The sequence below is a fragment of the Apteryx rowi genome, unplaced genomic scaffold (genome assembly GCF_003343035.1).
Source record: "Apteryx rowi isolate R43461 unplaced genomic scaffold, aptRow1 scaffold_71, whole genome shotgun sequence".
NCBI lineage: Eukaryota > Metazoa > Chordata > Aves > Apterygiformes > Apterygidae > Apteryx > Apteryx rowi.
Window position 1 is genome coordinate 2,931,284 of NW_020450994.1, and position 14,337 is coordinate 2,945,620.

At 47.8% G+C, this 14,337-nt stretch overlaps 1 protein-coding gene across 4 annotated transcripts in view; it reads left to right on the forward strand.

Annotated features, from left to right (window-relative positions):
* LOC112976255 (myosin-IIIb-like) overlaps positions 1-12,508 on the forward strand; it is a 25,717-nt gene extending 13,209 nt beyond the window's left edge. For all 4 annotated transcript variants that reach the window (XM_026087267.1, XM_026087266.1, XM_026087268.1 and 1 more), the window contains 15 exons: positions 678-724; positions 960-1,025; positions 1,321-1,440; positions 2,357-2,442; positions 2,683-2,730; positions 4,293-4,340; positions 4,529-4,620; positions 5,589-5,720; positions 6,305-6,423; positions 6,742-6,941; positions 8,973-9,062; positions 9,768-9,933; positions 10,244-10,552; positions 10,883-10,965; positions 12,125-12,508. In XM_026087267.1, coding sequence (XP_025943052.1) covers positions 678-724; positions 960-1,025; positions 1,321-1,440; positions 2,357-2,442; positions 2,683-2,730; positions 4,293-4,340; positions 4,529-4,620; positions 5,589-5,720; positions 6,305-6,423; positions 6,742-6,941; positions 8,973-9,062; positions 9,768-9,933; positions 10,244-10,552; positions 10,883-10,942 — 1,583 coding nt within the window. In that variant the 3' untranslated portion in view covers positions 10,943-10,965; positions 12,125-12,508. The remainder of the gene's footprint in view (positions 1-677; positions 725-959; positions 1,026-1,320; positions 1,441-2,356; positions 2,443-2,682; positions 2,731-4,292; positions 4,341-4,528; positions 4,621-5,588; positions 5,721-6,304; positions 6,424-6,741; positions 6,942-8,972; positions 9,063-9,767; positions 9,934-10,243; positions 10,553-10,882; positions 10,966-12,124) is intronic.
* Positions 12,509-14,337: the final 1,829 nt, after the last annotated feature.

The following is a 14,337-nucleotide window of genomic DNA, read 5'->3' on the forward strand; positions in this document are numbered from 1 at the left end:
CCTTTTCTTTCTGTCTTGTTAAGTCCAAGCAGCTATCTGGGATTTACAGGTGACTAATAAATTTCATTTCCAGTCTCCATTGTGTTTTGCATTTCTTCTGCTCATGTTTCACAAATGTCTGTTTTTGTTGCTTCTTCCACACTGCTGCTGAGGATATTTAGTCTAGTCCCGACTCTTTGCAAGTTCATAAACAGCAGGTATAACCTATTCTCAGTGCAGATGACACTGTTGCATCAAGGGTGTGCAAGACTCTCATTAAATCGTCCAGTAAACTCAACTTCCCTGAATTTTCATCTTGTTGCTGAATTATTTTTAAGTTCTATAACTTTATATAATCTTCTGTGTTGACTGTTGTGGGTGAGCTTTCTGTTTGCTATCTGTACTTTTTTCCTGCATTGTTAGACCTTCCCTGTTGATGATATTTCTTTTGAAGGTCATTAAGGGCTGTTCAGTAACCTGATTGCCTTGTCTTTTTGGTGGCAGAAAATAGTATTGCCTGGATTGTCTGCTTTATATAGCTGATTGTTCTTCTGCTCTTCTTTAGCTCTTTCCTTGTATTTTCCTCTCCGTGATTCAGTTTTTGTGGGGAGATGTGTGTGTGAAGTGAGGTTTGAATGTTTAGGTATGGTTGATTGTGGGTAAGGGTACAAAATTAATTACTGTCTTTGTTTTTCCAGCCACTATCTCCAGGACAGGGACACTGATGCCTCATGTTAAAGCCAAGGTATTGTACTTCTGGTCTGCATGGCAACTGATAATTGGTGGCACAGTTCCTGATATTGATGATTGAAGAAGCAGACTGAAAATGGTTTACTGGGTTTTCTGCTTGCCTCTATTGCCATGTTTAAATTGCCTTCCCTTCCCTGAAATCCATTTTCTCTCCTTTTAGCTGTCTACTTTCTGGCAGAGTAATCAGGCTCCCTTTCCATGGGTAATCCTTTTGTTTGGTCTGGTTTCAGGTCATACGGGGAGCAGATGACAAGTTCAACAGCACACGAAAGCAGTCAGTGGGAGCTCAGTTTCGGGTAAAATACTGCTGCCTGCAGTGCCCCTTGAGATGTGTGCTGGGATATTCTTGAGAGCTTCCAGGCTGCTACATGTAGTAAAGCTTCCAACATATGGATTGAGGCTTTTCTCGGTACCAAGCACAGCTGATCATGGTAGGAGTGACCTGGCTGTCATCAGAGCCTGGGCAGTTGATGTTACAAGAGCCTCAATTCGTGGGTGGGAAGGCAGTTCTCATCTGCAAGATAATGCTCTCAGAGGGGTCTGGTAATGCTTTGACTTGCTGCGCTGCTGATCTTTCTCTGCCCTCACCAGCATTCCCTGATGGTGCTCATGGAGCGGATGTATTCTGCCAACCCGCACTTTGTACGCTGTATAAAGCCCAACAGCCGGAAGGAGCCAGGTGTGGTGGACAGCCAGGTGGTGCTGCAGCAGGTGAGGAAAAAGCCATCTTCTTTACAGGTGCTTCAGCTAAGCCTTGGTGGGAAGTGGATCTAAGGCAGGGAAGTGCATACTCCACTGTAAGACCATGGCGATGGCTGGAAGCTGGCTGGTCTGAATGAATGCCCCTTGGAGAGAAAAGAGTAGGACACACTTTTTATGCATCCAAAGGTTCTGGGTGCTTAGTTGTCTTTGTGACACAGATAGCTCGATCCAGGTTTTGCATTCCCAGTTCTCTCCCATTTCTTTTTCATGAATGCAATAAGATCTACTTGTCAGGTACTAGGATTCATCTTTGTAGCTCCTGGATGAGGACTGGAACGGACGGTACTTCTCCAGGAAACACAATGCTTCTCAGAGGAAACTGGTCTCACCTATGAACCAGGGCAACTGAATAGGAGCCAAGATGTATTTTTTTGAATAATGTGCTGTATGACTGTCTTTGGATATTGTGTCAAGTCTGAGGTCCAGGCACTTTAAAGAATTTTGAAAATGTTCAGAAGAGTTCAGAAAGCTCTGTGGTCTATTTGATATATATAAGAAAGGATAGGATTAAGTGGGAAATTGATCTGGTGCCTTGGAGTACCTCTGTGTACAGATTTGGAAGTGGAAGGCTATCCTCTAAGAGACAGAAGTAAAGCAGTAACTATGGCTAGAAGGTGAAAATCATTTTGGTTGTTTTTTGTGTTCTAACTTTGAACTGAGAGTAATTAATCATAAGAGTTGCAGGATTTGGTAAATTCAGTCTTTAACCAAGGAAGCATTTTTAAAAAGAAGCTTTCGTTTGAACTAGGGAGGTTTGGACTGAATGAAGGAGTTTCTGTCTGCAGAGGGACAAGCTGATATCCTGATGACCTGTTCTGGCCTGTATCTGTTTGTTTCTCTGATCTTCTTTATGTTGCCGCTTCAGCTCCGGTACAATGGACTGCTGGAGACCATCCGGATCCGACGAGATGGTTTCTCCTGGAGACCCTCATTTGAGGAATTTGCTGAAAGGTTTGTTAAACCTTTAGAAAGTACCATGTTAAATATTGTCAGGAAAGTGACCCTCGTAACTGGATATGGGCAGAGAGTAAAATTATCTTTAAAGTTAACATGCCTGAGACCATAGGGTTATTTGCTATGGAAGACTTAATGAGAAAGGCACGGATTTATTGTTGTTTGCTGTGAGAGTGACATGGATCAGCACATCAATGATATGACTCTTACCTTCCTGAATTGGTTTGTTTTTGACAGATATGGAATTCTTCTAGTTAAACCAGATGTCTCTCTCACAAAAGAAAGGTAGGAACCCTGCTTCTATCATGTGCAATCCAGTTTTAGTCCATTTTGTTCTTCAGAAACTTTTGTTCTCAGGATAGCATAGCAAACTGAGTAAAAGGAACAAAGTGAGGATGTTTTTTTGTGGTGATGGGGATTATAAATTCCTAGACAAACACAGTTAGGATTTTATAAATCATTTAGTACAATGATGAATGAGATCTTTTGTGGATTGCTTTATATATAGCCTTCCTATCCTGTGGAAGGAGAACTGGTAAATGGACTCAGTTTCTGGGATTAAGATAAGGTCAGGGTGTCCACTGTACTCAGTGGGATATGGACTCAGCGCAGCCTCCTGCTGCCTTTCCAGGTTCTTCCCTGATGATCTGAGAAGAATAAGTTGAAGACAGGGTTGACTAAGCAGCCAGCACTGAATGTCTCCCAAGCTAGAGAGCATGTGTCTCTGGCACAAGAACTTTCTATGTGTACAGGCACAACATACTCGCAGCACCTGGTTGTTTGTGCCTCCACAACTTTTAAAATGTGAATGTCTCTCCAGCTCTACAATCTGATCCTGTCAGCTTTACCCTTCCAATGTCTAGGGCAGCAACTCCCCACCTCCTTCTCTCCTTCACTGTTCCAGTCCCTCCTTCCTGCCACAGTCAATTGTGACTGACTGTGAGAATGAAGCATGTAAGGCAGCCAGCTGATATATATTTTTTCTTCTAAGAAAAGGATTTGAATGTTCTTCTGGAAAAGCTCTCTCCTGGGAGCAGCTCCTCCAGCCCTCACAGAAATTCCTTAAAATTTCTGGTGATACTGAATTAATAAGAATTGCAAACCCAAGTGAGGTCAAGAGAGGGTCTTATAGGTGAGAGAGATGGTGGTAGACAGGCAGCACCATGTATTTCCAGACATGAAAATCACAGGATGCATTTGAGAAAAGAGTAACCTGGCATATATGTTCTGGCACAGCAGAATTTGGATGAGAGAAGGAAAACCAATTCTGTTTTGCTATGCAGGATGCTGGTAAAAAGTGCCATTATGGCTTTATGGTCTGGATTTGCAGGCAGAGGGTGGAGGTTGTCTTTGTGATGCATCTGGAGTTTTGCTTTCAGGTCTAAGTATTGTGGGAGGTACAAATGTTGGGAAAGTAGAGAATCTTTTCAGGTTCTATCACTAGAGCCTGCAAAATGAAATCAGAATTGGAAAACTAGTTCTTTCTAGGGAATATCACCATACAGATCCTGCAACTTGCTTGCTCCAAAGAGTTCAGAAACTAAATGACGAAAGCCACCTCTGAGAATAGGATATGCCCTGCAGAATTGCCTTCCAAGAAGCTGAAGGGAGTCTGTCTCTAGGAACCCCTTTGCTGATGCTCCCCAGTGTGATTCTCTCTTAGCTGTACCTCAAGGAGCTCTACAAATTGTGAGCCAGTTACTGAATGTGATCAGGTGACAGTGGACAAAGAATGTAACACAGAAGTGTTGAGGCACTTTCTTCTCCTTTATACACCTAAAACCACTGGCTGCATGGTGTTCACTTTGGGTGGAAAATGACTTTTGCACTTTTTTCATCTCTTTCAGCTGTTTGGAGATACTGCAAAGTACAGAGCTGACAGGCTGGATATGTGGGTAGGTGTGGATTGCTGTTGCAGGGAATGGGGGGCCTGAACTACAGAGACTCTATCCATGTAGACTGTTATCTGGCTCCCTTCAGGGAGAACGCTATGGCTGTATGAAGGGCCTGTTCAAAGGATGATGGGATGCAAGTTCAGACAAACAGTGTTTCTCAGTGGTTCTTTCTCTCCCCAACCTCACAGCAAGTCACGACTTTTCTTTAAATACTGGCACAAGGAACAGCTGGCAAAGTGTGTGGAGCAACTGGAAAGAGCAGCAGTTGTCATACAGAAAGGTGAGCACTGGGGCAGGAGAGCCCCTCAGCTCTGATCTCATACCAGGGAGTGAGGGTTGGCTTGTGCGTGGTGTTAAGCTGAGGAGACTCTCTCAAGTAGATGAGAGTGAAGCAGATCTCATTCCTACTTTCAGAGACAGGCAGAAGGGTGTGATATATATATTTTTTTCCAAGTAGTCTATGCCTTGGCAGCCTGTTTCTACAGAGCAGGGTGCTGTGGGCAATCTGGTACTTCCCTCTGCACAGGCCCCATGAGGACTAGGACAACCAGGAGGAGGAACAGGCTTCCACCCAGCCTGGTGTCTTTCTGCTGTACTTCTCTTCTGTATCAGTTGTTGCACTGTGCCCACTGCTGAAGCATCTGAGAAGCTTCCGGTTGTGCACCACACAGTAAAACAAACATCAGACTGTCACATGCTGTTCCTTGTTCTCATCTGTGGGAAAGATGTGTGGGTAGTGTCCTTAAGGGAAGGAGAGGGTGCTGCTTTCAATTCATGGGCTTTAATACCTGATTAAGTAAGCAGGATAATGTAATGTCTCTAATGCTGTTGGTGAACCCTGTAATGGCTGCTTATGGGAAAGGTCATCTCACAGACTAGTATCAAGGAAATCCTGACTCCTGCACAGCTGAGCTCTGCTTTTACTCAGTAGTGTCCCAAAGGAGATAAATGGTTAACAGTGGCCCTTGTGTGATGTTTTGTTCTTTAGGTATCTTGTGCCTCGGCGTTAGAGATGAGAGCTCAGATCTGTGATTTGATTTTTAAAATCTGTGATCAGACAGGTTGGATAGTAGAAAACAGTTCTGACATGGTTTTGACTGCATGTTAGCAGCAGAGAGCCTGCACTGCTCTGCATTAATGGAGTTCAAGTGTTGAAGGCTTTGCACAGGGCAAAGGAATATCACTTCCACTAGGGAGTGACAAGGCATGATTAGCATTTTTTTCTAACCACGGCTTTTCTCTGAACAGCTTTCAGGGGATTCAGCTGCAGGAAGAGATACCTGAAACTGGTGGCTGAGCTGAGAGCTCAGGCACTACGGCTACAGGAGGAGGCAGAAAGAGAGAGAAGCCGGCTGCTGGAGGTGGAAGCAGAAGCCCAAAGTGAGTTGTTCCCACTCCCACTACGCTAGTGTGCGGCTGCTTATGTGACGATCACTTCAAAGTGCTTTAAGTTGCTGGTGATGGTGGCATGTCCTTGGTTCTCGTGGGGCTGAGGGCTCCACTAATGTGGTCCATTTGAAAGTGAGGTTTTCTCTGTGAGGAGTAGAAAGAGAGTGATGGAGGTCATTTACCTGGTTGTGTTGGGAGGAATGCCAGGCTGTGCCTTTCCCATTCCCTTCTCCCAGTGGGAGAGAGTTTTGTATCATTACTTTGTGATTGTATGTAGCTTCTCCTTGTGGCATGTGGAGTGGGAGTTGACAGTGGATTTGAGGCCATGTTCTTTGCCTCTTTTGCCCCTTCCCAGACTCAGGAGCCTGGCTGATGAGAGATGGGGAAGGATTGAGCTCCAGACTTACTTTCCTGATGGTCCCTCTTCCTGCTGTTGCTATAGTGTGTGCTAGAGAGGCAGAATATTTCCTGTCCTCCATGGGTGACAGCATGCCTGTTCCTATCCTGGGCATATGGAGGACAGATCCCATGGATCTCGGATCCCAGATTTCATCTACCTGTTCCTCTTGTTGCAGAAAGAGTTTCCCTGCCAGTCCCTGTGCCACGAAAGAGACGCCCTCAGCCTTGTCCCCGTCCTGCACCTGATATGCCACCACAGCCACCAGTCCCACGGCCACGCAGCAAACTCACAGAGGTAGTGATATTAGCTCTGTCCGGGGTCACTTAGCCACGTGTGCGGTTTCCATGCTCCATCCACCTTCTGCGTATGCATATTCTCTTGCATGTGGTCGCAGGAGAACACGCTCTTTATCAGAGATGAGAGAGCCCTTTCCTAGTGTGGCTAGTGAAAAAACTTGTTCAGTGCCTTTGAGGAACTGAAAGCAGAGTCTGATGGTTGGTGATCTTACCCTAACTGCAGGGACTCAGGAATGGAATCTACCAAATGATCTCTTCAAGGGGCCTTGCCTCTGACCTTGCTTTCATGCCCACTTTCCCCTGTCCCCATTTTCAGTCCACTCCTTTTGATAATTTCCTGCACCCTTCTGGGCCTCACCCCATTCTGGGGACAGAGGAACAGACTGGAGAAGAGGCAAAAATGAGGAAACTCAAGAGAGGAGCAACTATCCGTTGGTTCAGAGAGACGCAGGCCCAGAAGGTCATGCAGGACGATGGGGCCTTTCCAAGCTGGCTGCATGGGATGATCAGCCGGAGGTAAGTATACTGGGGGATGGACACACTGGCTGCAGCTGGGACTGGGGCAAACAGGCAGAAGCTGCTGCATCCTTAGGAGGAGAGGTTGGAGTCCTGTGGATTTGCCTCCGTAAAGAAATGAAGGACATGCAGGACTTTTCATTTCTAGGTTGTGAGCTTTAAACCATTAGAGGGAGCTTTGGAGCTCCTTGCCACAGGATATGAACGCTGAAACTTTACATGGGCCCAAGGAAAGGCTGTGCAAGCTCATGGAAAAGAAATCCGCTGTGGGTTCTTAAATACAGAACCTGTGCAGGGAAGGGAGGCTGGGAAAGTACTTGGAGGGGAAATACCCATAAATGTTTATCCTGTTCTGGACCATTTGCAGAGATGTGATATGGGATGAAGGTGGACTTTTGGACTGACTCATTATGGCTGTTCTCACATTTCTCAGTTGCAGTTCTTACAGCAGAGGAACGCAGAATTCAATATACATTTATTAAAAAGACTATTAAGAGGGGCTTCTGTGAGTATCCAATGGCAAGATTTGCAAAGCCCCCAGGTATGGGAGGAGGCAGGGTTTTGTAGATACCTCTGCCCATCTAAGGAGAGTATAGCACAGATGGAATTTACATCCCCTAGGTTGGGAGAGACATCCACAAAATCCGGCCTTCCTGTGGAAGCGTTTAAGGGATTGTGAATTCCCAAGCTTTTTTTGGCAAAACCTTTATTTAAATGCCTGAAATTATGCTACTTTGTATGCCTCTCACATTACTCTCTTGGCTGAGCCAAACACTTTTTCTTTCCAAGCAGTGTGACAAGCAGTGAAATGCTGATTACGCCAGTGATCAGATAGCAGCAAGATAGTGAGGTTAGCAGGTAGATGCCAAAGCTTCTAGCTACAGTTTCCCCTGCATACAAATTAATTTATGGTGTTGCATGCCTGCTAACTGCCTGTGTCCCCCTTATTTAGGGAGACTTGTGTAGGGGCATTGCTGCCAAATGTGCATGTCATTCAAACATCCTTATCATCTTATTGCAGTTTGCTATTTTTTTTTCCATTAAAGCTACAGGTCTCCTTGGTCTTATTAGATCACAAGTTGCTGGGTTTTATTAGCTTGTCAGTGTGAGCATTACTCAGAGACATTACACAGTGTGTTAGCTTAGTACAGAGCCCTATAGTGGCTGACAGCTACATTTTTTTTTAAAGCTAATTAACAAAGCCCCAACCTGCATCAGTGCTTTTGTCCACGGATGCAAGAATGCTTGAGAAGAGCTAGTGCCTGTGGGGCAAAACTGTTTTAATTCAAATGTAGGCTAGAGATGAGTACTTCACAATGAAGGAAACAGCAGATTCTCTGCCTGCAGATCCTTCCCAAAGACGCACTGAGGTTTTAAGGACTTTTGAAGTGGTGCTTCATGCCACTGGATTTAAGTCCCAGTGCAGCAGAGTCAGTTTAGCCTCATGTAATAGAGTAGGAAGAGCAATCCCAGCTTGCATTTGTGATGTGCAGTTGCCTTTAGCCTGGAGCAAAGCACATGGCAAGCACAAAGCAGTGCTTTGTCTGTTGGGTGAAAAGGGGGAAGACCTCTTTCCAGTAGGGAAGTTTAGGGAACCAGAGTGGTGTAGCCAAAGTTGGCTTTTTTCCAAGGCACTGGGCTTACCTCGTGCTGAGCGCCACTAATCCATAGCCTTCTGACTTCTTCCAGCAGCCCCAGAGCCAAGGAAATGCGCATGTGCACAGGCTTCTCATCTCAGCCATGCTTTGTCATGTGCTTTGTGCTGGAAGGTGGCTGTTGCTATTGCACTAGACTGCTGGAGCAGGTTTGGAGCAGCCCTGCTTGGAAAGGCTTTGGCTGAGAGTATTGCACCATGTCAGCATGTTTATGCCTCCCTGCACTAGCAAGCCTGAGCCTGGAAACCTCTAGCTGGGAACACAGTGGGCAGATACTGGCCTCCCTGTGGACTGGGACCACTGCCATGGTTGCAAGGTTGGGAATCCCTGCAGAGAGACAACTGCTCACTGTCCTCTGAAAAACTCTTTCTTCCAGGGAAGCTGAAAACTTGCTGACTGACAAGCCTTTGGGCTGCTTCCTTGTTCGCATCAGCCAGAGCCGACCAGGCTACACCCTGACATACAGGTAATGAGCCTTGCAGAGAAGGAAGAAGAAAATCCTAAACTGAGCTATGTATGGCTGGAATAGTTAACTTTCTTCATAGAGTAGTCCACTGAGCCTGATGCTTAGCCTCTTCTGTGGTGGGGTGCCTCAAACACAGTCTGGAATAGCAAACAGGACACTGCAGAGTCTGTCTCTTGCCAAAGACTAGATCAGTTTGTGAGTGGGGTGGTGCGACTCTGAGGCTTGCAGGGTGCAGGTACTGCTTGGGTGTGTTAAATGGCTGTGGGCAATCCAGGCTGGAAGAAGCATCCACTGGGGCCTGAGGAGATGTGATATAGCACAGGAAAATTATTCTAGAGAAGAGCCTGAGGAGAAGTAATCAGAGAATGCTGGAAGCATACAGCACCAGGCAAGAGGGAGGGCAGAGTGGTAATGTGGACAACAGGCCTGGGAGGTGGTACAGGCTGCTGGGGTTTGGATCCAGATGCCTGGGATCTCTTTGTGCCCCTCTTGCTGACTTTGGGGAAACTGATGCTCCTCCAGCACCTGTTAGCACGGTGTGCAACACTCCAGCATGGAGGATTTCCTGCGTCTTTGCAATATTTGGTACTGTGGCTCTTGATCACACCTGGGCCTCTTGAGACAAGTACAGAAAGCAACGACTGGGTCCTGGAGAGATGCTGTGGCCTTGTGTCATTGACTATTTCTGTCTGTCTCTCTCCCCAGGGGTGAAGGTCGCTGCAGACACTACATGATTGAGATGCAGCCCAATGCACGCTATGTAATTCTGGGTGAAGACAGAGCTCATGCCTCGCTCACTGAACTGGTTCAGTATCACCAGACTGTGGGCATCCAGCCCTTCATGGAGACACTGACTGTTCCCTGTGGGCAGGTGAGTCCTGAAGATCTGCAGCAGGAAAACGAGCTGGGGCACGAACTGTGCCCTGAGCAGATATAATCACTTTGGCAATATCTCTGCTTTGTGTCCCTGTTGTGGGAGTCCTGTATTGACTAAGCAGCCTGGCCTCTTCTGCATGTACTGGGGAAGGCTAGTAGCTGGACATTGGGGTTTCCTGGGATGGATGATACCCCTGCCCTATGCTTGTCAGTAATCACAGCGGGGTATTGCTCTTAGCCGTGCTGTTTGGGGTATGTAGAAGGTCTGTAGTGACCACTGCCGAATCCACTCTTCTCACCCTCAGAAAAGCAGTGGGAGTTTGGATTATGAAGACCTGGAGTGCCTCACACTGACTCCATCTGCAGCTGAGGAGGAGACCCCTCTGGCAGAGCAGGCTTGCCTCTCTGGGCCTCCTGCCAGGGGGCCCATTCTGCAGACAGGAGCAGCCTCAGTTCTCAAACGCGTGTGGTTCAGAAGGGCCAAGAAGTGCCAAGAGCAACAGAACCTGGATGAGAGCAGGACGAAGCCAAGCCCAGGAGAGGAGGGAGGCAGTCAGCGGGCGTTCCCTCGCCTTCACTCCTCCATACGTCTGGCGATGCGGGAAATCCAGCAGGTGAGCAGGGGGCAGCTCCAGCCTTCCAGTGCATTCCTCTGCCACAGCCATGCCCCCACAGCCACTGTAGGACTCATGGAGTTGCCCTGTCCAGGTACAGGAGGTAGGAGGCTTCCAGAAGTGGTGCTTGGTTTCCTGTCTCCTGGATGAGAGGTTTTATTTGGTGATCTTGGCATCCAGGGTGTGTTCACTGAATGTGCCAGACTAGAGGAGATACTGGGAGAGGATCTCTGAGATTCACAAAGAAAAGTGCACAACACAAGGGGCTGTGACATGGCCAGTGACCTAGCCAGTACTTTCCTAATGCTGTGTCTCTGCTTCCCACTGCAGTTTTCTTCCGTTCCCTTGAACAGCTCCTGTACTGAGCTGCAGTCGAGCCCTCAGCATTGAGGACATACAGCCCAAGTGACACGGTAAGCAGAGGAGATGCACAGGAGGCCAGATGGCAACTTCAGCATCCCCAAGAAATGGAGGAGCAAAGGGGCTCTTTCCCCTCCTACGTGCCACCTTGGAGAGTGTTCTGGCCGTCAACTACTTAGAGCAGGACAGATGGAAAGCAGCTGTCAGCTTCTATTCTAGGCCTGCAAAGAGATCAGTGGCAGAGGGAGGCCAGGAAAAATGGAAACGATCAGCGTAGGGTTGGGTTCCTGACACCCGTGGTGAGCATTGTGCTTGCAGTACCGCAACAAAGCTGCTGGAGGGAGCTCGAGTTTGTTAGAGACCACAGTTTGGAGGTCTGAGGCTGGGAGGAAGAGGATCGTCAGAAAGTAAATCTACACACTGCATAGTCAGCTGCAATAACTTAAACTGGTGGAGAGAGGCATGCATCAGAAGGCGATGCTGGGCAGAGAGCCTCACAGACAGTGAGCTGAAGGCAAGGCTGAGAACATAAAGCAGCAGTCTGAGGACTTTATAAATAAGGACTTTAAACAAGGTCACAGCAGCTGGTTACTGAGGCTGTAATACACTGGGTGGGTTATAGAGGGTATATGGAGGGGCCAGGAAGAGCCTTCTGACACAGCTGGGTAAGATTAATACCTTATTTGACTGAAGCATCTAGTGGATGTATAGCTCCCCCTGTGCAGTCAATGGGCTAAATCAATGTCCTATTCAGTTACTAAAACCAGGGAGAAGCAGTAGTGATGTTGTTGTACACTTCTAGAAAAATCTGGATTTGTTGGGTTGGTAGCAGCTGGGAGTGGAGAGGGATCAGAAGAACATGCTGTTGGCTGCAGATTTACTTCAGGGTTTGCAGCCCTGCACAGGCATTGCTGAGTTCCCTGCGTCATTCAGTTCCCAGAAGTTCATGTTGGACCACAGCTTATTAGCTGCGGCCTGTCTTGTCTTCCTCTGGGTGGCTGACAAAGGCCTCTCCCTGAAGTGTTTGACTCAATTGTTTCATTCCTGTGTTTGGTTATTAGTGTTTCTGGGAACTCTTTTCTTGTGCCTGAGGTAAGGTAGAAGACAAACTGGGATCTGCATAAATCATTGCAAGCATGTTATATAGGGATTGTTGAATGAAGCCCTCCTTTTACGTTCTTCACTTCATTGTGTTTCCCAACTTTCTTGCAGGTGAAAATGATTTAGCCTTGTCATCTTCTGGTGCTGCTGAGCCATGCCTAATTGGGTGAGCATATCCAGATACATAGCAGCCTTTTTTTCCCTGCACGCAGCTGGCCCTGTGCCTTTAGGCAGGACTCCTGCAGGAATGAACCTTCTTCAGCATTCAGCTAGGATTGCAGTACCTGGACTGATCTCATCCTGGCAGAGGGGAGAGGATGGGAACAATCACACCCCTGTGCACAGATCCACAGTGCCTGACAATACTTCAGCATGCCTGGAGACCCCTCACCTCACACTTAATTGTGTTAACTGTCACAGACTGGATACCTCCCAACAACGCGTTCACTTAGAGCTATGTGTGCTGATTTCCTAAACATTTTTCCTGGAGTCTTCTGTTTCTGCTCTGGTCCTGTGTATCTGCATTGCCGGGTGCTGGGGGAAGCTGGGCTGGGGAGGCATGGAATGAAACTGGTGTGTCCTTTTTGTGTTGAGTGCAGAAGCACTTGAACGGGAGCTGAGACCATTAAGGGACAAGAAAATCTCTCTGCAGAGGGCATTGCCTGCCCTTGTATCTGTGCCCCAGTTGTGCTAACACACTGCTCCCCATCGCTTGGCCAGCGCTCAAGTCAGGGAATAGTTGGTGAAACTGTGGTCTCTTCTTATCCTCACAATATGCCTGAGGGTAGAGGATTTGGGAATATACAGGACCAGGTTACTTGTTATGTATTTTCTGCCTTTTAAAAAAATCACTTTTTAATCAAGTTCTTCCCTAAGGTGGAGCCCAGGGTTTTCTTTGTTCCTGTTAATCTGCAGTCAGTTCAGGCATGGACTGTAAATGGAGAACAGCTAACAGTTGTGAGAGTAGGCAGAGGTAATCCAGTAACTGCAGACAGGACTGGACCTGTGAGGAGCTCAAAGCCAAGCTGTCCATACCTGTGTGAGGGCCAGTGCTTGCCCATGCACAGAGGCAGCCTCGTGTCTCAGTTACCATCCAGATGCTGGCACCAAGAGCCTGCCCCTCACATGTGCCTGTTGCAGACTCTCCCCTTTCCAGGCCTCCTGGCAAAGTTTCCCTGCCTGCCTCTCCTGGAGCATTAGGATGGGTGACAGCTGGGGCTGTCCTGTGCTGATGCACCCTTCAGTGATGCAGCTGCCATCTGCCACTGCGGCTGGCTCACCAGGGAATAAAGCTGTGTGCCGTTGAGTTTTATCTTGGAAGAAGCAGTGTTATACAGCAAGCAGGTTGCTGCCTGGGTTTGCTAAGGAAGCTAGGCAAAAGGTACAGTTCCATGGAGCTGAGCCAAGGAAAGTTAACAGTGGCCCTTTGGTTTCTCCCTTGTGTTGTGCAGTGCTGAGCCTGTTTAAGGAAAGGGCAGCACGGCTGAGAAGCTTGGCCGCATTGCCACTGCAGAATTACTTCTGAACTTGTGTGAAGTGTCTGAGTGCAGAATCTGAAGGCTCACAGCCTAGTAATCCTGGTGTCCAACTGCTGCCTGTAATCAGCTGATCTCCCCCTCACACCCTGAGCTGAGCTCCCTGTGCCTGCCGACGCTGCCTGGCAGGGCCCTGTGCACCTGAACGCAGCCGGTCTATGTGCACGCCACTTTGCCAGCCCCTGTTGCACACACTGGAGCTGCACTTAGTCCTGCCTTCAAGCATTAGACTATTCTACTTCCCTTATATGTGCTCCTGGTGGGTCTGGAGCATTAGTACTGAGCAGTCCTGGGTCGTAGGGAGAGCAGTGCTGGGGACCAGGCGGGGAAGCAGTAGTTGTCTCAGCATGACATCCTGACTCTCCCCTTTGCCAGGAATGACCTGCAGTGTTAACGCACCTTTTCTCCTCCTGATGATGGGGTTTTGGCAGCTGCTTTTGGGGCTCTTCAGGACAGGACCAGTCCAGGCAGTCAAGGGCTCCTGTTTGCAGAGCCTTCTCAGCTGAGCTCAGGTGCCTTTGCTGGGCAGCCTTGGACCCCTGCACCAATGTTTCCCTTGGCTTCCTCAGCCTGTGGGTGTCTGGAAAACCTTCCTTCTAGGTAGCTCATAAACCAGCCTTGCTGCCAAGACATTACTAAACCCTCGTTGAAGCACAGAACTAAGGCATATAAAAGCAATGCATTTCAGGAACTGAGCTGCTGCCTAGTTCTTTCCTAGCTTCTGTGCCACGGAGAGTGGTGTAAACCCAGGGCTAAGATCTAGCTGCAAGGCACTGTTCTCTCCTACAG